Source organism: Bufo gargarizans, chromosome 3 (genome assembly GCF_014858855.1).
Source record: "Bufo gargarizans isolate SCDJY-AF-19 chromosome 3, ASM1485885v1, whole genome shotgun sequence".
In the NCBI taxonomy this organism is placed as follows: domain Eukaryota; kingdom Metazoa; phylum Chordata; class Amphibia; order Anura; family Bufonidae; genus Bufo; species Bufo gargarizans.
The window spans coordinates 432,737,969-432,763,464 of NC_058082.1; the positions used below are offsets into that span (position 1 = coordinate 432,737,969).

General features: G+C 43.9%; 1 protein-coding gene across 3 annotated transcripts in view; it reads left to right on the forward strand.

The window, feature by feature from the left end:
* Positions 1–25,496, forward strand: part of PHTF1 (putative homeodomain transcription factor 1) — a 272,612-nt gene that overhangs the window by 55,432 nt on the left and 191,684 nt on the right. For all 3 annotated transcript variants that reach the window (XM_044283480.1, XM_044283481.1, XM_044283482.1), the window contains one exon: positions 18,957–19,026. In XM_044283480.1, the coding sequence (XP_044139415.1) occupies positions 18,957–19,026 (70 nt within the window). The remainder of the gene's footprint in view (positions 1–18,956; positions 19,027–25,496) is intronic.

Sequence of the window (25,496 nt, forward strand, 5' to 3'; positions counted from 1 at the left end):
GTACAGTGAAGAAATCAGAAAAACCTGCCTCCTTCACCACTTTACTGCAGAAAGGACTATTTTCCCAGTCACTAAAAAGGCAGAGTTGGGAGGCAACAAAATAACCCCTAAAATATGGGAGATTAAGAACTCCCCGCCTATAGGGCATGGAAAAATAAAGTGCCTTCAGTCTCACACGCTTCCTCCCCCATAGTAAGTCATTAAGCATCCGCTCTATCAATCTGAAATGCTTGTCTGTAATCCATATAGGCGAGTTGCGCAGGACATAAAGAACCTGGGGCAGCACTACCATTTTTATTAATGAAATTCTATCCGCTCTTGCTTGCAGAATTTTCTGCCATATCTTAATTTTTGCTCTCAACTTCATCAGCAAGGGGAACAGATTAAGCTGTAGATATTCCTGAGGTTTGGCGGAAATTATTATCCCCAGGTACTTTATTGAATCAGAGATCGTTATCTGATTATTTAATTCGCCTCGCAGCTCGTCTATCGGGAGAAGTACTGTCTTCTCCCAATTGATCTCAAGTCCGGATATGTCGGAAAAGTGACCGACCAGATCCATTATGCGAGGGAGGGTGGTATTTGTTTGATGAATAAAAACCAGAATGTCATCTGCGTAGAGGGACACACGGTCATGCTTCCCCATTATGCCAAAACCGGCCACCTCCGGATCATGTCGTATCATGGCCGCTAAGGGTTCGATATAAATATTAAATAAAAGGGGAGAAAGGGGACAGCCTTGGCGGGTGCCTCTTCCCAGAATAAAGCTCTCTGTCATCAAATCATTGATCCTAATCCTGGCGACTGGGGAGTTATAGAGTAGCCGGACCATTGCCATAAATTTTGGGCAAAAGCCCATTTTTTTCATTACCTCCCAAAGAAAAATCCACTCCACCCTGTCGAAGGCTTTAGTAGCATCCAACGACAGGATGGAGCGGGCGCCGCGCCCCGGGGATTGAATATTCATAAATAGCCTATGCAAATTGTGATGGGTGCCCCTGTTTGGCATAAAGCCGTTTTGATCCGGATGAATAATCGTAGGGATAATGCGCGAGAGCCTCCTAGCAAGGACTTTTGATAGTAACTTAGCGTCTGTATTTAATAGGGAGATTGGTCTATAGGAGCTCAATTCGGCCGGATCTTTATCCTTTTTTAGAATTAGAACAATAAGGGCCTCCATCATAGAGTGTGGTAATCTCCCTCCCTGTGCTGCTTGGGAGAAAACCTCCAGCAGCTGGGGGAGGATCACCTCACTATGCTTGCGATAGACCTCATATGGAAGGCCGTCTGTTCCTGGCGATGAGTTCCCCGAGACGGACCCAAGGGCCTCCTGCAACTCAGCAAGAGAGAGCTCCTCCTCCAGATATTCTTTTTGAGTTTCATTTAACGTAGAAAGTGGAATTTTCTCGAGGAACCGCATCACCAGTTCAGATGACAGTCCAGGGGAGGATCTATATATCTGAGCAAAATATTGTAGAAAAATATTCCCAATTCCCTCTGGATCTGTTATGGTTTCGCCCTCTACATTACGAATTGAGATGATAGATTGTTTTTTCTTATCTTGTTGCGAAATTATTCTAGCTAGAAGCTTGCCCGGACGTCCAGACTCGATGAAATAATTGAGCCCCTTGAAGAATACCCTATGATTTGCTTTCTCTGTTACATATTTCTCCAAGGAGCAACTAGCCTTCTGCATCTCTTGCCTATTGTGCTCAGTGGGATGGCTAGCGTATCGCTCAGCTGTGAGTGCAGCGATCTTACCCAGTTCCTCCTCTTTCTTTCTAAATGTTCTCTTTACTGCGGCAATCTCACTTATAAAGACCCCCCTTAAATATGCTTTCAAGGCATCCCATACTATGTTGATATTAGCAGAGGGAAGGTTAACCTCCCAAAAGGAGGATATCAGTAGTTTAATCGTCTGCAGATTGTCCAGAATAGTGAGCCAATATGGATTTAGCTTAAATCCTGGCCCCCTAGTATCCTTATTCTTCCCGCTGCGAACCTCAACCAGTAGGGGTGAATGGTCCGAAACTGTTCTTACTCCGTATCGCATCTTGCAGATATTACTCAGATTGCTCTCATTAATAAATGCTAGATCGATCCTAGACATTGCTCTGCCCCCCCTACTGACACAGGAGTATACTCTCTTTCCTCCACCAAGATGTTCCCATATATCCACCACTCCCACCTCAGAGCAGAATTGAGGCAGCGGGGAGTTACAAGGATACCTCCCCTTTTCCACATCAAGTGAAAATCTGTCTTTATTAGGATCAATGACCGCATTAAAATCCCCTATCAGGATTAAGCGGCATTCTGGTCTCTTTTCAGAAAAGAGCATTAACTGAAGCAGTGGGTACATTGAAAATGACGGAGGTATATAGAAAAAGGCTAGAATATAACTATCACCATTAAGCTTGCCATGCAAGAAAATAAATCTGCCCTGGGCATCTATATGAGATTTTATAAGGGCGAAATCTATGGAGTTATGAATAAGAACCGAAATACCCCTGGAAGAGCCACTAAAGGTAGAATGATACGATTGGGACTGCCATCCCGTTGTCAGGCGGGACAAGGTTTCCCTAGTTAGGTGAGTTTCTACTATACAGATAATTGCTGGAAGATATCTTTTTAATGCGTCCATAATCGCTTGCCTTTTAACTCTTTCCCCAAGTCCTCTGACGTTCCAAGCTACAATTCTAGTGGACATCTCTCACAAAAGAAAAAAAAAAAAAAAAAAAAAGACCATTCCTGCAAGGTGGGTCCCCCCCCCCCTCTCTTGATCCGCCCGAACTAGTCAGCGAACCTCTAACCTCCGGCCGTTCTCCCCCAGCCTGGCCCCCCTCCTATCCCTCCAATCATAGTGAAGCACAGTTTCAGATGCCCATCTGATCCATCCAGTCTGATGCCTGTTGTGGTGACTCAAAAAAAAGGGAAGACCCGTTATGAATTACTCTTAATTTCGCTGGGTATTGTAGGGAGTATTTAATCTCCTTAACCGCCAAGCGTTTCTTTATCTCTATAAAATTTCTTCTTCTTTCCTGAGTCTGCCGCGCAAAGTCAGGAAAGAAGAGCAGTTTTGTACCCTGATATTCAATAGGTGCACATTCTCTTGCTCTCCTCAAGATACTATCTCTATCCGCGGACAGTAATAATTTCATTAAGACTGCACGCGGCGGTCTCCCTGGGATAGGTTTCCCTCCCGGAATTCGGTGGGCTCTTTCTATTTGAAACATAGAGGAAAAGTTATCGCTGCCAAAGCTGTTCATAAGCACATCTTTAAGTTGTTCCTCTAGATGACGGCCTTCAACTCCTTCTGGGAAACCGATTATACGAACGTTGTTGCGCCTTGACCTATTTTCTAAGTCCTCTATCTTGTTTTGAAGTGCTTGATTTTCTGAAGCAAGAAGCGAAGTTTTAGATTTTAATATGCCCATGTCAGTTTGCAGAGAGTCAACGGATTTTTCCATGCTATGGACTCGATCCCGAATCTTTGCTAGATCTTCTCTTATTAATGAGATATCGCTCTGCACTGACCCCAATTGAGTGGACATTCCTTGCACTAAAGTGCCATTATTTTCCACAGCACTTAGGATTCTGTCCAAGACAGCTGGGTCGTATTCGGTTTGCATTTGTGCAGAGAGGCTTTCCTCGCCTACCTCCTGGTCTGCATCCTCTAGACCATCCTGGGAGAGTTCATCGTTTTGGGAGGTTTTAGCGGATTTTTTCGTCTTAGCAGGGAGTTTGATTTTAGCAGGATTTTTATCATATTTTACAAACTTTGTTAACCCTTTAGGTGTTGCACAAGAGTTATTGGCATATGGAGATGAAATTTGAGAATTTCACTTTTTGGAAAATGTTCCATTTTAATTCATTTTTCCCAGTAAAAAAGCAAGGGTTAACAGCCAAACAAAATGCTATATTTATTGCCCCGATTCTGTAGTTTGCAGAAACACTCCATATGTGTCCGTAAGCTACTGTACGGGCACACGGTAGGGCATAGAGGGAAAGGTGCACCGTGTGGTTTTTGGAATGCAGATTTTGCTGGACTGGTTTATTTACACCATGTCCCATTTGAAACCCCCCTAATGCACCCCTAGAGTAGAAACTCCATGAAAGTGACCTACAGGATAAAGTGGCAGTTTTGTTGGGACTATTTTTTGGGTACATATGATTTTTGGTTGCTCTATATTACATTTTTGGCTACCAAGAGGCAAGGATACCAAAAATAGAAATTCTGAAATTTAATCTCCATTTGCCATAAACTGTTGAGGAACACCTAAAGGGTTAATAAAGTTTGTAAAATCAGTTTTGAATACCTTGAGGGGTGTAGTTTCTTAGATGGGGTTGCTTTTATGGAGTTTCTACTCTAGGGGTGCATCAGATGGGCTTCAAATGGGACATGGTGCCAAAAAAAAAAAAGGCTATCAAAATCTGCCTTCCAGAAACCATACAGCGTTCCTTTCTTTCTCCGCCCTGCCATTTGGTCATACAGCAGTTTAAGACCACATATGGGGTGTTTCTGTAAACTGCAGAATCAGGGTAATAAATGTTAAGTTTTGTTTGGCTGTTAACCCTTGCTTTGTTATTGGAAAAAAAACTGATTAAAATGAAACATTTGCCAAAAAATTGCTGTTTTGGCACTGTTTTTATTATTATTATTTTTTATTGTGTTCATCTGAGGGGTTAGGTCATGGGGTATTTTTATAGAGCAGATTCTTATGGATGCGGAGATAACTTATATGTCTACTTTTTTAAAATGTATTTATGTTTTACACTATATTATCTTTTTATAAACAAAAATAATATTTAGTATCTCCATAGTCTAAGAGTAATTTTTTTTTTGTTTTTAGCCGATTATCTTAGATAGGGGCTAATTTTTTGCGGGATGAGAGGACGGTTTTATTGGCACTATTTTGGGGGGCATATGACTTTTTGATCGTTTGCTATTACAATTTTTGTGATTTAAGGTGACCAAAAAATACATTTTTTTGCACTGTTTTTATTTTAATTTTTTTAACTGAGTTCATCTGAGGGGTTAGGTCATGGGGTATTTTTATAGAGCTGATTCTTACGGATGGGGCGATACCTAATATGTCTACTTTTTTATTTATTTTAGTTTTACAAAATAATATTTTTGAAAATAATATTTTTTTGTTTTAGTGTCTCAAGTCTGAGAACCATAGTTTTTTTTCTTTTACTTTTTTATGTATTTTCATAATCAATAAAGCGTAACAATTGGTTACAGAGTATAATGTAACATGGTATAAGGTAAAAAATATCGGCAGAACATCTTGTGTATATAGAGGACGGCAGACATTAAATGACAAAGATCTACAGGTATAATTGAATAGTAGAACAATGCTGTTGACACTTGTTAAAGCTTGTATACAAAATATCTTTTCAAACCTACTTCTAGAGAACGTACATGTGCCTGAGTGTGTTGGAGCATGATTAAGAGATCAGGGTATTTAGGGGGACTATGACAATAAGGCATCAGAGATAAATCTAGGGTGGATCTAGCCTAGTCTCTCTAGATGAAGCGAGAGGATGTGGAAAGGCTATTATTAATATCATAGAGGGCATTGAAGTAGTAGTATGACTATCTGTGAAAACTTGGTTGTCAAGAATTGGAAAATCTATAACTTGACCAAAGAGAACAGCGTTTCAGGAAAGTTGGGTGTGTATGAGATTGCCAGGAGGAAAGCTCTTCAAAACGATAGAGCTGGTCTATCTGGTAGATAGTAATGAGGTCTGGAGCCAACACTTGGGGACCAATAGGCGCGCTGCAATCAAGAGTTGTTTAAACAGGTGAGTGGGGGAGTATGATTTGCCTCGGTAAAATGGGATAATAAGGCTCCATATGGGGACATCTTTACTGAGGTCTGACAGATTTGGTTACTTATTTGGAAAATATCTGACCACCATTTGTTGATTGCCGCGCAATTCCACCAGACATGGAGGAAGGTCCAATTTCCTTTGAGCACCTCCGGCACTTGTCCGAGGAAGATCCAGCAAAATGAGAAGCTCTAGCTGGAGTAATATACCATTGGGTTAAGATTTTATATCCATTTTCCTGGATGCGTACACAAGGCCTTGTGTGGAAGGCTGAATATTTCTGGCAGTACAGGAATAGGTATATCTATTCCAGTTTCTCTTTCCCAATTACGCATGAAAGTCGGTTTATTGGTGAGGGGGGAGGCACGTAATCTGCTGTGTATTTGTGAAATACATTTTTGGGGGGGTTTGGGAATGGTAATGAGATCTTCGAACCAACCCATTGGGTGAAGAAGTTCCCCTTTAGTGTTATTCCTAATAAGGAATGATTTAATGTGTGGTATTAAAGTAAGGTCACAATGGTGGGGGTTAAGTAAAACTTGTAGGGCGTCTGCCTTTAACAGTGTTCCTAGAGAATCTAGAAGACTGTTAATAAGTAAGTTGGAAGATCTAACCATTTTGGAAGATGTCTGTAACTGTCAGTATTGGGTAGGGAAAGGGAACTGAGCAATGGGAGGTACTCAGCCACCTCCATGCATCCAGTGTAGCTTTCAAAATTGGATTATTAGGCAGTGGGATATGTGGAAGGACTTGGTGAACCAGAAGGATGGTTCGAAATGGCAGGACTAGTATGCTTTGTTCCAGATCTACCCAAGGCTTATGGCTGGAGTTACGGAGCCAGTCCACTACCCGAGAACCATAGTTTTTTTTTATCTGATTGTCAGTGGCTAAATTGGGATATAAATTTAGTACTCCATGGAAGTGTGGTACTCCCTGAAGCAACCGTCAATGAAGAGGCCCGGATGATCAGGGCACGTGTCACACTGAGTAGTGGTGTCCTTCCGTATCCCCCTCCTGTGGCACACTCTGCACTTTTTTTGCAGCACCCCTGGGGGGGTCTAGGGTCACACAGCTGTGCTGTGGACCTCAGACACCCGATTTAGGGTGATGCAATCACAAACTTTTTTTTTTGTGCGCAAATGTAAATGTGTCCAGATATTAATTTAAGTCTATGGTGCATTATTAATCACACTACCTAAATTGCATTTTTGGGGGTGTTTTTGTGTTGTGGTTAAATGTTCTTAGTGTTTTTGTTCAAAATACAAACTGGATGTTGGTCTTCCTGGTGCATCACATTATTACTGCACTTTACTGCATTATCAGACAAAACCACACATAAATAGACATTGTAGTCACACTTCTACTATTTTGCTTGGGTGATTAGTGGTTGCCCAAGTGTGAGACTCCAATCTATCATACATTGATGGCCTACTATTCCAAAAATTTCCAAAATGCCCTGTATGACTTTAAAACCTGACTCCAATGTAAACAGAGGTTTAGTGCATTTGTATGTTAGTAATATCTGGTACAGATTGGATATACAGTGGATATAAAAAGTCTACACACCCCTGTTAAAATGTCAGGTTTCTGTGATGTAAAAATAAAATAAAAAAGAGACAAGATAAATCATTTCAGAACTTTTTCCACCTTTAATGTGACCTATAAACTGTACCACTCAATTGAAAAACAAACTGAAATCTTTTAGGTGGAGGGAAGAAAACAAAACAAAAAACTAAATTAATGTGGTTGCATAAGTGTGCACACTCTCTTATAACTAGGGATGTAGCTATGTTTAGAATTAAGAAATCACATTCAAAATCATGTTTAATAGGAGTCAGCATACACCAGTCATTTAAAGTGCCTCTGATTAACCCCAAATAAAGTTCAGCTGCTTTAGTTGGTCTTTCCTGAAATTTTCGTAGTCGCATCCCACAGCAAAAGCCATGGTCCACAGAGAGCTTCCAAAGCATCAGAGGGATCTCATTATTAAAAGGTATCAGTCAGGAGAAGGGTACAAAAGAATTTCCAAGGCATTAGATATACCATGGAACACAGTGAAGACAGTCATCATCAAGTGGAGAAAATATGGCACAACCAACATTACCAAGATCTGGATGTCCCTCCAAAATTGATGAAAAGACGGGAAGATAAATATTCTGGGAGGCTACCAAGAGGCCTACAGCAACATCAAAGGAGCTTCAGGAATATCTGGCAAGTACTGGCTGTGTGGTACATGTGACAACAATCTCCTGTATTCTTCATATTTCTGGGCTATGGGGTAGAGTGGCAAGACAAAAGCCTTTTCTTGCGAAGAAAAACATCCAAGCCAGGCTACATTTTGCAAAAACACATCTGAAGTCTCCCAAAAGCATGTGGGAAAAGGTGTTATGGTCTGATGATCGGAACACGGTGCCTGCTCAAATCATTGAGCAGGCACCACGGCTAAATGCGAGGGGGGGTCCCGTGACAATTCAGACCTGCGGTTTGTGGCTTTTTATTGTGCGGCGGCGGTAATCGGCGGTGCCACCGGGTCCCCATGGGGCTGTGGGGGGGACCCGATGGCATGGAAGGCAGCGCGATGCCTAAGGAAGGCATCGCGCTGCCTTCTGGTGATGAGCCTGTGCGATCCAGCCCCCTGGATCTCACAGGACGGAAGCTGTATGAGTAATACACACAGTATTACTCATACAGCCAATGCATTCAAATACAGAAGTATTGGAATGCATTGTAAAGGATTAGACCCCCCAAAAGTTCAAGTCCCAAAGTGGGAAAAAAATAAAGTTAAAAATAGTTGAAAAAATAAAGTTTTCCCCCCAAAAAATTAAAAGTTTCAAGTAAAAATAAACAAAAACGGCATTTTCCCCAAATAAAGTTAACAAAAATTGGTAAAAAATAGGGGGGGGGGGGGGATTATGCATATTAGGTATCGCAGTGTCCGTATCGACCGGCTCTATAAACATATCACATGACCTGACCCCTCAGATGAACACCGTAAAAAAATAAAAACTGTGCTAAATAAACAATTTTTTGTCACCTTACATCCCAAAAAGTGTAATAGCAAGCGATCAAAAAGTCACAGGCACCCAAAATAGTGCCAATAAAATCGTCATCTCATCCCGCAAAAATCCTACCCTACCCAAGGTAATCGCCCAAAAACTGAAAAAATTATTGCTCTCAGACTATGGAAACACTAAAACAAGATTTTTTTTTGCTTCAAAAAAGAAATCATTGTGAAAAACTTACATAAATAAAAGAAAGTATACATATTAGGTATCGCTGCATCTGTGACAACCTGGTCTATAAAAATATCACATGATCTAACCTGTAAATAACAAAAAATAAAAACAGTGCCACAACAGCTATTTCTTGTTATCTTGCCTCCATTTTTTTTGTCAATTTGGTATTTTTTATGGAAAAAAATTTACTTTCTTGACCCAATTTTAGCAGTGTCATGAAGTACAGTATATGACGAAAAAAAAACAATCTCAGAACAGCCTGGGCAAGTAAAAGCGTTTTCAAGTTATAAACACTTAAAGTGACACTGGTCAGATTTGCAAAAAATGGCCAAGTCCTTAAGGTGAAATAGGGCTGAGTCCTTAAGGGGTTAAGCTAGAGGGAATTATGAAAAGTTCCAAATACCAGTCAATATTGGCACAAAACCTTTAGGCTTCTGCTAGAAAGCTGAACATGAAGAGGAACTTAATCTTTCAGCATGACAACGACCCAAAGCATACATCCAAATCAACAAAGCAATGGCTTCACCAGAAGAAGATTAAAGTTTTGGAATGGCCCAGCCAGAGCCCAGACCTGAATCCGAAAATCTGTGGGGTGATCTGAAGAGGGCTGTGCACAGGAGATGCCCTCGCAATCTGACAGATTTGGAGTGTTTTTGCAAAGAAGAGTGGGCAAATCTTGCCAAGTCAAAATGTGCCATGCTGATAGACTCATACCCAAAAAGACTGAGTGCTGTAATAAAATCAAAAGGTGCCTCAACAAAGTATTAGTTTAAGGATGTGTATGGAGTTGAGCGAACACCTGGATGTTCGGGTTCGAGAAGTTCGGCCGAACTCCCCGGAAATGTTCGGGTTCGGGATCCGAACTCGACCCGAACCCCATTGAAGTCAATGGGGACCCAAACTTTTCGGCACTTAAAAGGCTGTAAAATAGCCCAGGAAAGGGCTAGAGGGCTGCAAAAGGCAGAAAAATGTAGGTAATTCCCCTGCAAACAAATGTGGATAGGGAAATGAATAAAAATAAAATAAATTAAAATTAACCAATATCAATTGGAGAGAGGTCTCATGGCAGAGAATCAGGCTTCATGTCACCCACCACTGGAACAGGCCACTGTCAGATATTTAGGCCCCGGCACCCAGACAGAAGAGAGAGGTCCCATAGCAGAGATTCAGGCTTTATGTCATAGCAGAGAATCAGGCTTCACGTCACCCACCACTGGAACAGGCCATTGTCAGATATTTAGGCCCCGGCACCCAGACAGAGGAGAGAGGTCCCATAGCAGAGAATCAGGCTTCATGTCATAGCAGAGAATCAGGCTTCATGTCATAGCAGAGAATCAGGCTTCAAGTCATAGCAGAGAATCAGGCTTCATGTCATAGCAGAGAATCAGGCTTCACATCATAGCAGAGAATCAGGCTTCACGTCACCCACCACTGGAACAGGCCATTGTCAGATATTTAGGCCCCGACACCCAGACAGAGGAGAGAGGTCCCATTGCAGAGAATCAGGCTTCATGGCATAGCAGAGAATCAGGCTTCACGTCACCCACCACTGGAACAGGCCATTGTCAGATATTTAGGCCCCGGCACCCAGACAGAGGAGAGAGGTCCCATTGCAGAGAATCAGGCTTCATGTCATAGCAGAGAATCAGGCTTCACGTCACCCAAAACTGAAACAGGCCATTGTCAGATATTAAGGCCCCGGCACCCAGACAAAGGAGAGAGGTCCCATAGCAGAGAATCAGGCTTCATGTCATAGCAGAGAATCAGGCTTCACGTCACCCACCACTGGAACAGGCCAGTCAGATATTTAGGCCCTGGCACCCAGACAGAGGACAGAGGTCCCATAGCAGAGAATCAGGCTTCATGTCATAGCAGAGAATCAGGCTTCACGTCACCCACCACTAGAAAAGGCCATTGTCAGATATTTAGGCCCCAGCACACAGACAGAGGAGAGAGGTCCCATAGCAGAGAATCAGGCTTCATGTCATAGCAGAGAATCAGGCTTCACGTCACCCACCACTGGAACAGGCCATTGTCAGATATTTAGGCCCCGGCACCCAGACAGAGGAGAGAGGTCCCATAGCAGAGAATCAGGCTTCATGTCACCCACCACTGGAACAGGCCATTGTCAGATATTTTTAGGCCCTGGCAGCCAGACAGAGGAGAGAGGTCCCATTGCAGAGAATCAGGCTTCATGTCATAGCAGAGAATCAGGCTTCACGTCACCCACCACTAGAACAGGCCATTGTCAGATATTTAGGCCCCGGCACCCAGACAGAGGAGAGAGGTCCCATAGCAGAGAATCAGGCTTCATGTCATAGCAGACAATCAGGCTTCATGTCACCCACCACTGGAACAGGCCATTGTCAGATATTTTTAGGCCCCGGCACCCAGACAGAGGAGAGAAATCCCATTGCAGAGAATCAGGCTTCATGTCATAGCAGAGAATCAGGCTTCACGTCACTCATCACTGGAACAGGCCACTGTCAGATATTTTTTAGGCCCCAGCACACAAACAGAGGAGAGAGGTCCCATAGCAGAGATTCAGGCTTCATGTCATAGCAGAGAATCAGGCTTTATGTCATAGCAAAGAATCAGGCTTCATGTCATAGCAGAGAATCAGGCTTCACGTCACCCACCACGGGAACAGGCCATTGTCAGATATTTAGGCCCCGTCACCCAGACAGAGGAGAGAGGTCCCATAGCAGAGAATCAGGCTTCATGTCATAGCAGAGAATCAGGCTTCAAGTCATAGCAGAGAATCAGGCTTCAAGTCATAGCAGAGAATCAGGCTTCATGTCATAGCAGAGAATCAGGCTTCACGTCACCCAACACTGGAACAGGCCATTGTCAGATATTTAGGCCCCGGCATCCAGACAGAGGAGAGAGGTCCCATAGCAGAGAATCAGGCTTCATGTCATAGCAGAGAATCAAGCTTCATGTCACCCAACACTGGAACAGGCCATTGTCAGATATTTTTAGGCCCCGGCACCCAGACAGAGGAGAGAGGTCCCATAGCAGAGAATCAGGCTTCATGTCATAGCAGAGAATCAGGCTTCATGTCACCCAACACTGGAACAGGCCACTGTCAGATATTTTTAGGCCCCGGCACCCAGACAGAGGAGAGAGGTCCCATAGCAGAGATTCAGGCTTCATGTCATAGCAGAGAATCAGGCTTCATGTCACCCAACACTGGAACAGGCCACTGTCAGATATTTTTAGGCCCCGGCACCCAGACAGAGGAGAGGTTCATTCAACTTTGGGTTGCCCCGCAATATAATGGTAAAATGAAAATAAAAAACGGATTGAATGAGGAAGTGCCCTGGAGTACAACAATATATGGTTAAGGGGAGGTAGTTATAAATGTCTAATCTGCACAAGGGATGGACAGGTCCTGTGGGATCCATGCTTGGTTCATTTTTATGAACGTCAGCTTGTCCACATTGTCTGTAGGCGGCTGCGTTTGTCTGTAATGACGCCCCCTGCCGTGCTGAATACACGTTCAGACAAAACGCTGGCCGCCGGGCAGGCCAGCACCTCCAAGGCATAACAGGCTAGCTCTGGCCACGTGGACAATTTGGAGACCCAGAAGTTGAATGGGGTCGAACCATCAGTCAGTACGTACTATTCCACCATGTTAGTGAAACGTTGCCTCCTGCTAACACGTTCCGTATCAGGTGGTGGTGCAGTTAGCTGTGGCGTGGTGACAAAACTTTTCCACATCTCTGCCATGCTAACCCTGCCATCAGAGGAGCTGGCCGTAACACAGCTGCGTTGGCGACCTCTTGCTCCTCCTCTGCCTTCGCCTTGGGCTTCCACTTGTTCCCCTGTGACATTTGGAAATGCTCTCAGTAGCGCGTCTACCAACATGCGCTTGTACTCGCGCATCTTCCTATCACACTCCAGTGCAGGAAGTAAGGTGGGCACATTGTCTTTGTACTGGGGATCCAGCAGGGTGGCAACCCAGTAGTCCGCACACGTTAAAATGTGGGCAACTCTGCTGTCGTTGCGCAGGCACTGCAGCATGTAGTCGCTCATGTGTGCCAGGCTGCCCAGAGGTAAGGACAAGCTGTCCTCTGTGGGAGGCTTATCGTCATCGTCCTGCGTTTTCCCCCAGCCACGCACCAGTGATGGGCCCGAGCTGCGTTGGGTGCCACCCCGCTGGGAACATGCTTCATCCTCATCCTCCTCCACCCTCTCTTCATCCTCGTCCTCCTCGTCCTCCAGTAGTGGGCCCTGGCTGGCCACATTTGTACCTGGCCTCTGCTGTTGCAAAAAACCTCCCTCTGAGTCACTTCGAAGAGACTGGCCTGAAAGTGCTAAAAATTACCCCTCTTCCTCCTCATCCTCCTGGGCCACCTCCTCTTCCATCATCGCCCTAAGTGTTTTCTCAAGGAGACATAGAAGTGGTATTGTAATGCTGATAACGGCGTCATCGCCACTGGCCATGTTGGTGGAGTACTCGAAACAGCGCAACAGGGCACACAGGTCTCGCATGGAGGCCCAGTCATTGGTGGTGAAGTGGTGCTGTTCCGCAGTGCGACTGACCCGTGCGTGCTGCAGCTGAAACTCCACTATGGCCTGCTGCTGCTCGCACAGTCTGTCCAGCATGTGCCAGGTGGAGTTCCACCTGGTGGGCACGTCGCATATGAGGCGGTGAGCGGGAAGGCCAAAGTTACGCTGTAGCGCAGACAGGCGAGCAGCGGCAGGGTGTGAAGGCCGGAAGCGCGCACAGACGACCCGCACTTTATGCAGCAGCTCTAACATGTCGGGGTAGTTGTGAATGAACTTCTGCACCACCAAATTCAGCACATGCGCCAGGCAAGGGATGTGCGTCAAACCGGCTAGTCCCAGAGCTCCAACGAGATTTCGCCCATTATCGCACACCACCAGGCCGGGCTTGAGGCTCACCGGCAGCAACCACTCGTCGGTCTGTTGTTCAATACCGCGCCACAACTCCTGTGCGGTGTGGGACCTGTCCCCCAAACATATGAGTTTCAGAATGGCCTGCTGACGTTTACCCCGGGCTGTGCTGAAGTTGGTGGTGAAGGTGTGTGGCTGACCGGATGAGCAGGTGGAAGAAGAGGAGGAGGAAGCCGAGTAGGAGGAGGAGGCTACAGGAGGTAAAGAATGTTGCCCTGCGATCCTTGGCGGCGGAAGGACGTGCGCCAAACAGCTCTCCGCCTGGGGCCCAGCCGCCACTACATTTACCCAGTGTGCAGTTAGGGAGATATAGCGTCCCTGGCCGTGCTTACTGGTCCACCTATCTGGACCTTGCCACAGATGGCGTTGCGCAGTGCACACTTGATTTTATCGGATACTTGGTTGTGCAGGGAAGGCACGGCTCTCTTGGAGAAGTAGTGGCGGCTGGAAACAACATACTGTGGGACAGCAAGCGACATGAGCTGCTTGAAGCTGTTTGAAGCTGTCTGTGTCCACCAGCCTGAATGACAGCATTTCATAGACCAGTAGTTTAGAAATGCTGGCATTCAGGGCCAGGGATCGAGGGTGGCTAGGTGGGAATTTATGCTTTCTCTCAAATGTTTGTGAGATGGAGAGCTGAACGCTGCCGTATGACATGGTTGAGATGCTTGGTGACAGAGGTGGTGGTGTTGGTGGTACATCCTCTGTTTGCTGGGCGGCAGGTGCCAATGTTCCTCCAGAGGCGGAGGAAGAGGCCGAGGCGGCAGCAGCAGAAGAGGTAGCAGGGGGAGTCTGAGTGAGTTCCTTGTTTTTAAGGTGTTTACTCCACTGCAGTTCATGCAGGTTGTGCTAAGGTTCAGAACGTTAATGCCTCGCTTCAGGCTCTGATGGCACAGCGTGCAAACCACTCGGGTCTTGTCATCAGCACATTGTTTGAAGAACTGCCATGCCAGGGAACTCCTTGAAGCTGCCTTTGGGGTGCTCGGTCCCAGATGGCGGCGGTCAGTAGCAGGCGGAGTCTCTTGGCGGCGGGTGTTCTGCTTTTGCCCACTGCTCCCTCTTTTGCTACGCTGTTGGCTCGGTCTCATCACTGCCTCTTCCTCCGAACTCTGAAAGTCAGTGGCACGACCTTCATTCCATGTGGGGTCTAGGACCTCATCGTCCCCTGCATCGTCTTCCACCCAGTCTTCCTCCCTGACCTCCTGTTCAGTCTGCACACTGCAGAAAGACGCAGCAGTTGGCACCTGTGTTTCATCATCAGAGACGTGCTGAGGTGTCCTCATCATCAGGAGGTGCGTCAGTGCATTATGAACCTCCTAGTCAGTGGAAGTTTGGAACTTGGCTGGGGGCTCGCTGCCTTCTGACTGTGGGCGGCAGGCCTTCACTGGCGCTGCTGGCAGAGTCAGACTGGGCTCTGGGCTGTGGCTGGCTGGCTGCCAAATGGTGCTTGCTTGCTCCTTAAGTTCAATCCATGTTCTCTGCTCTGGGCAGTGGGGGCGGAGCCTGTGGCAACTTACGTCAGCCAGACGCTAGACGTGCATGCCGCTGCTCCAGTCTCGAATATCTCAAAGAGACAAGCAGCGGCAGCGCAGGCACAGTCAGCGGCCGCCGGTGCCCGGCGGGGGGCCCCTCCACTTGACTCCAGACTCCAGCCCAGTTAGTTTTAATTACATTACAGTGGCGCGGCGCCGGCCCATCTCTCCAGACACAGGCACACAATAGAATTATTTAATTATAGATAATATAGTAGTTGCGGCCGGGCCGGCGCTGGGGGCCCCTAAGGAGTCGGGGGCCCGGGGGCAATTGCCCCCTTGCCTCTATGGTAGCGCCGGCCCTGCCACCGCTGGGGAAGGGCTAGGTGGATGCCCTTGGGAAACCCTGCCAGCAGAGTCTTCAAACAGCATAAGAGACTGCTGCATAACTTGAGGCTCAGACCGTTTCCCTGATATGCATGGGGGTGATGTGACAGACTGATGGGCTTGGTTTTCAGGCGCCATCTGTGAGCTTTCTGCAGAAGACTGGGTGGGAGATAATGTGAATGTGCTGGATCCACTGTCGGCCACCCAATTGACTAATGCCTGTACCTGCTCAGGCCTTACCATCCTTAGAACGGCATTGGGCCCCACCAAATATCGCTGTAAATTCTGGCGTCTACTGGGACCTGAGGTAGTTGGTACACTAGGACATGTGGCTGTGGCAGAACGGCCACGTCCTCTCCCAGCACCAGAGGGTCCACTAACACCACCACGACCATGTCCGCGTCCGCGTCCCTTACTAGATGTTTTCCTAATTGTTACCGTTCACCACAATAAGAAAAAAAATTTTTGGCCCAATGTATTGAATTCAAATTCAGGCCTTTTTTTTTACAGGCACCTAACACTATCTGGCTATCTATTTAGGTACCGTATTACACTAATACAGGCACAGCAGTAACGACAGATTTAGCTGAATATAAATTGTAGGCCTAGTATTTAGGCGCTGGGTGACAGGTATAGGTTTACTGACAGAATTAGACTTGGAGATGCACGGTAGCGTGTGAAGTTATTGAGGATGACCCTATCAGCACCTTCAATCTAATATACCCTTTTATGGATAGTTTTAAACTTGGCCTGCTACAGCGGGAAACCACTGATTTAGGGAATTGCTAATTTGGGAATTGTATTTCAACCCAGAAAAAAATATATCCTTTGCCAGACAGCAGACAGTATTACAATTGGCTAGCCACAGCTGAAACACCAGATTTAGGGTACTGCTATTTTGGCAATTGTATTTCACCCCTCAATAAAAAAGTAAGCACAGCCAAGCCCCTGATATAGGATATAGCAAAAAAAAAAAAAAAACACTATTGGTTAAATGTACTTGGTGGCACAAAATGGCCGCCGATCACCCCAGAAAAAAGTGACAGAAAAACGCTCTGGGCAGCCTAAAAACAGTGAGCATTTAAATAGCAGAGGTTGAATGATTCACAGCTGTAGATCGATCACTTCATTAAGTGTTTTGGAAGAGTAAATCCCTGCCTAATCTCGCCCTAACAGCAGCAGCTGCATCCTATCCCTACACTGATCAGAGCAGAGTGACGTGCAGCGCTACGTGACTCCAGCTTAAATAGAAGCTGGGTCACATGCTGCACTGGCCAATCACAGCCATGCCAATAGTAGGCATGACTGTGATGGCCTCTTGGGGCAAGTAGTATGACGCTTGTTGATTGGCTGCTTTGCAGCCTTTCAAAAAGCGCCAAGAAAGCGCCGAACACCGAACCTGGACTTTTACGAAAATGTTCGGGTTCGGGTCCGTGTCACGAACACCCCAAAATTCGGTACGAACCCGAACTATACAGTTTGGGTTTGCTCATCCCTAGATGTGTATACTTATGCAACCATATTATTTTATTTTTATATTTTTTCTTTCCTCTACCTAAAAGATTTCAGTTTGTTTTTCAATTGAGTGGTACAGTTTATAGGTCACATTAGAGGTGGAAAAAGTTCAGAAATGATTTATCTTTGTCTAATTTTTTTACATCACAGAAACCTGACATTTTAACAGGGGTATGTAGACTTTTTATATCCACTGTAAATTGTACTTTTGTGCCTTTAGGTGTAGCCATGGAAACCAGAATAAAAACACTTATAGTTTACATTGATGGTTGCTCTTAGAGAGATGGTAATTCTGCAGCATTGTGTCTATTAAAAGTTAATAATACAAAGCTGCTTCTTTATTTCATGACAGATAAAAGCATCATATAACTCATATAAGTTCCAGGAACTTTATTATCCACCATCTGTTTCTTTTACCAAGTAACAATTCTACAGAACTTAACCAGCAAATGTATATGTAGACAGGATATTTGAGAAGAAATGTATGAATATTAATTATAGGGCTGAAAAAGAAAAATGGCTTCAAAAGTCAAGCCGCCATAATGTGAAGAACAAGCATCTGTTCCATCGTCAATAAAATATAATGGGGAGTATTTATCAGCTCCAGAATTCTAGCTTCAAAAAGTTTCAAAGTAGGGATTTTGCAACCTTTTAGGCTTACTTGCACAAAAATTATACAGAAGCCTAACAGATTTTTATATCTAGTTGTATATTTTGTTAGGTAACCAGATATTGTTTTGTGTGTTTTAACCATTTGTTATTGAATATTTTTGTGGGCTGGATATTGTAAGTTTGTGTGTTTGTTTAGTGTAGTGCTGGAATAAGTATTGTTTTTAACATTAGTCACCTTGAAGTAAGCAAAGTTTATCAGGCAGCTGTGTGATTAGTGGGAAGCGCAAGGCTAAGAGCATGTTCAGACAGAGGATTTCAGGTGTGGGTTTTCATGCAGATTCGGTGCCCAAAAACCAGGTGAATCTTTGCTGAAACCATTTCCTGTTGTTTTTGGGAGGCTATTCTGCAGTTCATGCGGCTAAAAAATTTTGCCACCTTGGTTTCAACACCAACGCCAAGAATGAATGGGTCCATTTTTGGCGCAGTTACCGTGCGGACCCCTGTTGCCACCAGAGCATAAATACTGTGCTTTAACATACCCTAAGGCTGCCCATACATGATGTGGCACATATAGGTGCGGTCAGGCAATTAACAGTGAGCCACATTGTGGCTATAAGGTTCTTTCACACTAGGAGATTTCAGGTCCAAATAAGCACAGATGGGCAGTATACAAGTGAATTAGCACTTGTTTTTACATGGTCCAATGCACACTGAAAGTGGACGGATAATTGTTACTACATTCATTCATCTGCATTCAGCTTGCATATTGTCTGCAGCGAAGCCGCAGTGTTTACACACCTCATGTGCTGCTGAGAAACGTCCATTCACATGGGCAATGATCAGGAACAAGCGTTTTTCATTGCAGATCATCGACCCTTGTAAAAGTGCTCTAAAATAATATGTAAAGTTTGCTGAAAAAATCAAATGGGAAATGGATGGTAATGGAAACTTTTTTTTTGTCTTCTCTCTAACTCAGGGCCTTAAAAATAAACCAAAGAAAATGAAGTATATGAAATCGGACCTAATTGATGTTGATCTGGTCAGAGGTGATTATGTATTTTATATTTACTTTAATTTCTTTTGTATGTTTAAAGAGAATAAACCTAGAGGGAAATCCACTCAAAATGATCATTCAGACAACAGCGTTCTGACTTTTGCTCACTATGCCAGCCATGATATGGCTTAAAGAGGACCTTTCAGTAGAATAAAACTTCTAAACTAACTATACAGACATGTAGAGCGGTGCCCAGGGATCTCCCTGCACTTTTGTTATACCTGGGTGCCGCTCCGTTCTCCCTGTATAGGCTCCGGTATCTTCATGGTTAGGCTCCACCCAGGGGAACCTGCCAGCGTCTCATTCTCCCATGCTGTAGCGCTGGCCAATCGCAGGGCTCAGCTCGTAGCCTGAGAGGCTTATATTTTTCTCTCAGGCTATGAGCTGAGCGCTGCGATTGGCCAGCGCTGCAGCATGGGAGAATGAGACGCCTGCAGGTTCCCCTGGGTGGAGCCTAACTATGAAGATACCGGAGGCTAAAACGGGAGAACAGAGCGGTGCCCAGGTATAACAGTAAGTGCAGGGGGGTCCCTGGGCGCCGCTCTGCATGTCTGTATAGCTAGTTTAGATGTTTTATTCTAGTGAAAGGTCCTCTTTAAGGAAGAAAAAATTAAAAAAAATTCCTGCGGTCTGCTTTTCACGCCATGTTTCCCTCTCACCCAGAGGCTACAATCAAGAAGTTGGCAAGTATGTAGAAAATACAGCCACTAGACACAGAAAAACATGTCTATGACCAGATGGTTGAGGAACGTACAGAATGACCTTACAGACTGAAGGTGGTGCCCCCTGTACCAGATCATAACTTTTAGCCTGTTGGCAGCTCACTCACTAGTTAATATTGGATGTAATCTAACGAGTGCACAGTTATGCTGGTACTCAGTGCCAACTGTACAGAAAGTTAATCAAAAATAATAAAATAATGCTACTGGCTCTCAAGCACTCCTGCCAAAAATCCCAAAATATACAAATCAGTTTAATAGATTTATAGGGTACATGGGGAGGGATGTAGGAAAGGGGGCTATGTAGAGGGTTATAAGAATTGAACAGTTTAGTGTCAGACAATAGGATATAACATTCTTAGTCACAAATTTACCATGATGCCTTAAATGTCAATACAATGTAATCACATAAAATAAAATATTGCTATAGTTGCACAATCCTGGTCCAAACAGAGTGTGTCACGGGGCTTCGGGATCAACACTTTGTAAATGTACAGGTGAAACTCAAAAAATTAGAATATCGTGCAAAAGTCCATTTATTTCAGTAATGCAACTTTAAAGGAATTGCATTAATGCAGCTTAAAATTTGAATTTTGTGAAAAAAGCTAATTAATACATACCCCCTGAGCAAAGGGGACCTCAAAATTGAGACGTTGGGGTTTCATAAGCTATAAGCCATAATCATCCAGATTATAACAAATAAAGGCTTGAAATATCTCGCTTGTAATGAGTCTATCTTATATATTAGTTTTACTTTTTAAGTTGCATTACTGAAATAAATGAACTTGGCACTAATATTCAAATTTTACGAGTTTCACCTGTACATACTGCTAAATAATGCAAAGTAGAATGTAGATATTTTCTCTAGCTGTGTAACAGTCCAAGTCCTATTGGGGTACTAGCTCTCCTTAGGGAGAGAGCGCCTTAATCAGCGTGAGGAGACTTATAGGTCATACATGCTTCTCTGGAATTCTGTGAGGCAAGGGATGCAAATGAGCTCTTAACAAGCTTGAGACATGACTTGGATTTTAAATAAGCCAGCACCTTGTCTGCAGACAGCTGTTTTGGGGTGATTGCCCCTCATCAGTGCAGAGCAGAGAGTACTAGCTTGCAGGGTGAGAGGCCTGAGCTTGTTAAGAGCTCATTTGCATCCCTTTCCCCCCAGAATTCCAGAGGAGCATGTATGGCCTATAAGTCTCCTCACGCTGATTAAGGCGCTCTCTCCCTAAGGAGAGATAGTACCCCCCTAACCCTGACAGGCCTCTCACCCAGCAAGCCAGTACTCTCTGCTCTGCACTGATGAAGGGCAATCACCCTGAAACAGTTGTCTGCAGATGAGGTGCTGGCTTATTTAATATCCAAGTCATGTCTCAAGGCTTAATTAAAGAGCTGAACATTGACTTATAGGGCTGTTTCACACGAGCGGATGCCGTGCGTGACATCCGCTCCGTGAAAGAGTGCCAAGACCCGATGCAGACTGCAGAGGCATGGAGCATTAACATGACTGATAATGCTCTGTGCCTCTGTGATCTCTTTACTACGAAATCACAGTTAATGCTCCGTGCCTCTGCAGTCTGCATCGGGTCTTGGCACTCTTTCACGGAGCGGATGTCATGCACGGCATCCGCTCGTGTGAAACAGCCCATAGGATAGCTGCCTTACATCTGGTGGCATTAGAGGCAGAGCTTGTTAAGAGCTCATTTGCATCCCTTTAATCCAAGTCCTGACACTATTTCAATGCATAATAGTATAACCACAGTCATTTTTATAGTTGGTCTGTGTATAGTTAAGTAGTTGATGGCCTGCACTGGTATTCAGACACGTTTACCCAGCACAAGATATCTTGTAACCTATAGAAACACAAGAATATTGCACAGTTTGGCACTTCTCACCCACTGTGTGTCTGACGGTTTTTGTCTCACTTGCTTCTCTAAATGGGCCTTGATAAATACCTCAACATAGTGTTGAATTTTGGAGATGGCTCACCCATGGAGCGCTACTGCCCCCCTCAATTTTGCATCCATGGTATGTTAGTGTGTATGCATGCCATAAACTGTATACATGATCTCAGCAGTGCAGGAGTAGAGGGATTGTTGCTCTCTTGCCTTATTTAAAATCATCTACATTTTACCCCACCTGCATATTTAAAAATCAAAGTTCCATGGCACCGTTTTGATGAATCAGCTGGGTATTGGTTCACATGCAATAAAGCTGTACAAGTTAGTTTTTAAACGTATTTCAGAGCTTCCTAGGCTCTTTCTTCAGCGGCTATTAATACAGAGCCTATTATTCTCTCAAACACATTGTTAATCACAAGGGCCCCCTGACAAACTCTTTTTGGACCCGGAATGTGCAACTATAAAAATGTTTTATTTTATGCAATTCTATGTGATTATATTGCATTGATATTTGAGGTATCATGGTAAAATTGTGACTAAGATAGTTTTTTATATACTATTGTCTGACACCAATCTGTTGGTGAATCCTTACTGAGCTCCCATTCCTGCATTTCCTCCCCATGTAACTAATAAATCTGTTTAACTGATTTGTACATCTGGGGCTGTATTGCTTGAGAGCCAGTAGTATTATTTTTCATCACTCTTTAAGGAACTACAGTATTGTTTTGCATTGCTAAATATGAAACCAAACCAACCAAAAGATTTCTAATGCCAGAAAAATATTACAAAGATTCAATTGTCTAGTTCTATTTTTCAAATACCTAAGGTAATTTCAATGACTTGCCACATCAAAGACTCTGCATCCATTCACAAAAAAACACATTGCTTCCCATCACCAGCAAAATATTACAAAGATTCAATTGTCTAGTTCTCTTTTTTAAATACCTAAGTTAATTTCAATGACTTGCCACATTAAAGACTCTGCATCCCTTCACAAAAAACACACTGCTTCCCATCAAAGCCAGAGGAGATATTATTGCCTAACTCCACCTATTAAATCCAGTATTTATTGCTCTTGTTTGCAGACTTTATCAAGCCTCCAGTGCAAGCATCTGGACCTTAGCAAGCCTCTAGGACAGGCACCTGGACCTTAGCAGACCTCCAGGGCAGGCACCTAGACCTTAGCAAGCCTCCAGGGCAGGCACCTGGACCTTAGCAAGCCTCTAGGGCAGGCACCTGGACCTTAGCAGACCTCCAGGGCAGGCACCTAGACCTTAGCAAGCCTCCAGGGCAGGCTTGCTTTTACACCATTGGTCAGATTTGAACAAACAGTATCTATGACCCCATCAAAACATTGCCACTCCTTATCTCTTATGGAAAACAAGTATTAAGGACTGAGTAATATGTAGAGGAGAGCTAGTATATAGTGTATATAGATGACGACTAGCATACAGATGAAGACAGTGGAGTTACAATTATATGAAAGAGACCTGAGTAGTATGTAGATGAGAACTGAGTAGTAAATAGATTAGAACTGTATAGTTACAATGTATAAATAGGGCTGAGTAGTAGATGAGGACTAAGAAGTATATATATGTATATGGTATATATATATATATATATATATATATATATATTCATGTCAGCATCACTCGGTTTAGCAATATAAAAAGTGCAAACTCATTTTATTTATTTTTTTGCATCCAGGACAAAACAAGACATGCAAGCACTTGAGGAAAACACACAAACATTAAATCAAAGTCTTGGGCTGTGTGCTAACTGAACAGTGGTTTCTACCTCACCTATGCACAATACCCATGCAAATCAAACATTTCACAGCTGGTCTACCAGCTTCAAGGCTCTGACCCAGACGGACAGCCTGAAGCCTCTATTTATTCTCCAGTAGGTATCCCAGTGACTACACCCGAAAACAGCTCAGCCTAGGGGCAATAGCTGTACTGGAGTGCAGTGGAATGTTAGTTCCCTCTACCAATCCAACCTACCATTCCAAAAGAATTCAGCTCATAAATAAAGTCTGAATAAACCAGTTCCATCAAACTATGCTTTGCTGAAACTATACAGCTTTCTGGGATCCCCACCCATCTGAGCAAGCTGTATGACTTTACCAAAGAGATTGTTATACTGTGTTATAGTAAAAATGTAAAACTGACCCTTTAGGTTTTCATTTCATTTTTGTACAGAATGCAATTGCCTGTGGATCAGGCTCTGTCTGTTTTCTGTAACATGTAATCCATCCAATCTTATTTTATTCCTTCATTGCTTGCCATATTTGAAAGGTCCCAAGTACACTAAAAGTTAATAGATATGATAAGTTCAATGTACCTGTACAAATAAAGAAAAGAAACCAGTGGATAGGTGTCTTTGGCAGGTTTCTTATCCATGTATAGTTACAAGTACAGAGAGAGAGACTCCTAAATCATGTGCAAAAGTTACAAACATAAGAACACTGACTAACAAGAAGAGATGAGCGAATCGATTCGTTCAGTAATTCAACTGTAATTAAGTTCTGATTCTCCCGAACCCAAATTTTTTATCTATTAAGAAGGATTTAACATCAATTTCTAATTTTCCCTGTTCACTCAACAGACATAAGTTGTCGGCTTGTTAGTACAACTTCAAAAGAGTAACATGAATTGTTGTATCTACTCAATATTATAAATAGCAGGAAAAGCAAGACCACCACCAGGCCAGGCTTCCTTTAATTTTTAGTTCCATCATGCAGTATGCATATTGGCCATCTTTGACAGGAACACCCCTTAGGACACTTGCAGAATGAAATCATTTTAACTGTTCATGTCAATAAAGTATTGTTTGGTCTGGATTTGATCCATATTTATGGGGAAAATACAGCTGAATAGACACTGACAGAACACCAATGCAACTCTGAGCTTAAAGGGGTATGCTCAACTCAGCTATCTATGGTTAGAATAGGAATACCTGTCCTATGTGGCAGGCAGAGATGACCAGGTTAAAGATATACATGTAGCTGAGCAGCTGTGCTACGCTGTTTTTGTAACTCCCATAGAAGTGAATGGGAGTTACGGAAGAAACGTTCCACAACCCTTTCAGCTGTCTCTGTAACCATGGCCACCTTCGGCTGCCGCTTATGACCGGTATTCTGATCTCAGCCATGAATGACTGAGATGAGAATACCTTTTTAAAATTGCAAACCATATAAACAAGTTATTACACCTACAGTGAATAGAACTATCTTATGTCTTATGTGTCTAAAGGTTTTAGGGTTATGTGACTTGTGTGGCAGGAAAATGTCAAATCTGAGTCGATATAATTAGTCCATATAATGTACTAGGCTACAGAGAGATACCAAAGTGGAGGAACCAAATCTATGAGGTCTATTTGGATAAGGCCATTTTAAAACATTGGTGGGCCAAGTGCATAGGTTTCATGAGTGCCCCCTTTGTCTAAAAGTGTCTAAATGTTAGCTTGGCAAAGATAAAGAAGAATCTGCTGGCACCCTACTAATATATGCAGAAGTGAACTAAAGGCTCAAAGAGCATCAGTGGGACGAGATAAATGGGTTAGCATCGTAGGGGTCAGCAGCCCTGGGCCATCAGTGAGGCTGAAATCTCAGCAGGTTCTGACTGTGACCCATGCTGTAGGGTAGCACTCTATCTCAGGGCCCAGTTGTACTGGTTTGTCTACTGTTTTGTACTGGATTTCCCCATGCCTTCGTTTTCAACTGTGTCTATGTCCTGTTGACATGAATACAGTTGAACATAGTGTTGCTGGCATTGGAAGCAGTTCAAGTGCACCATTTGCCCTATGGATAAAGCAGCCCTGCATATGTTTTGATGCAACAGCCT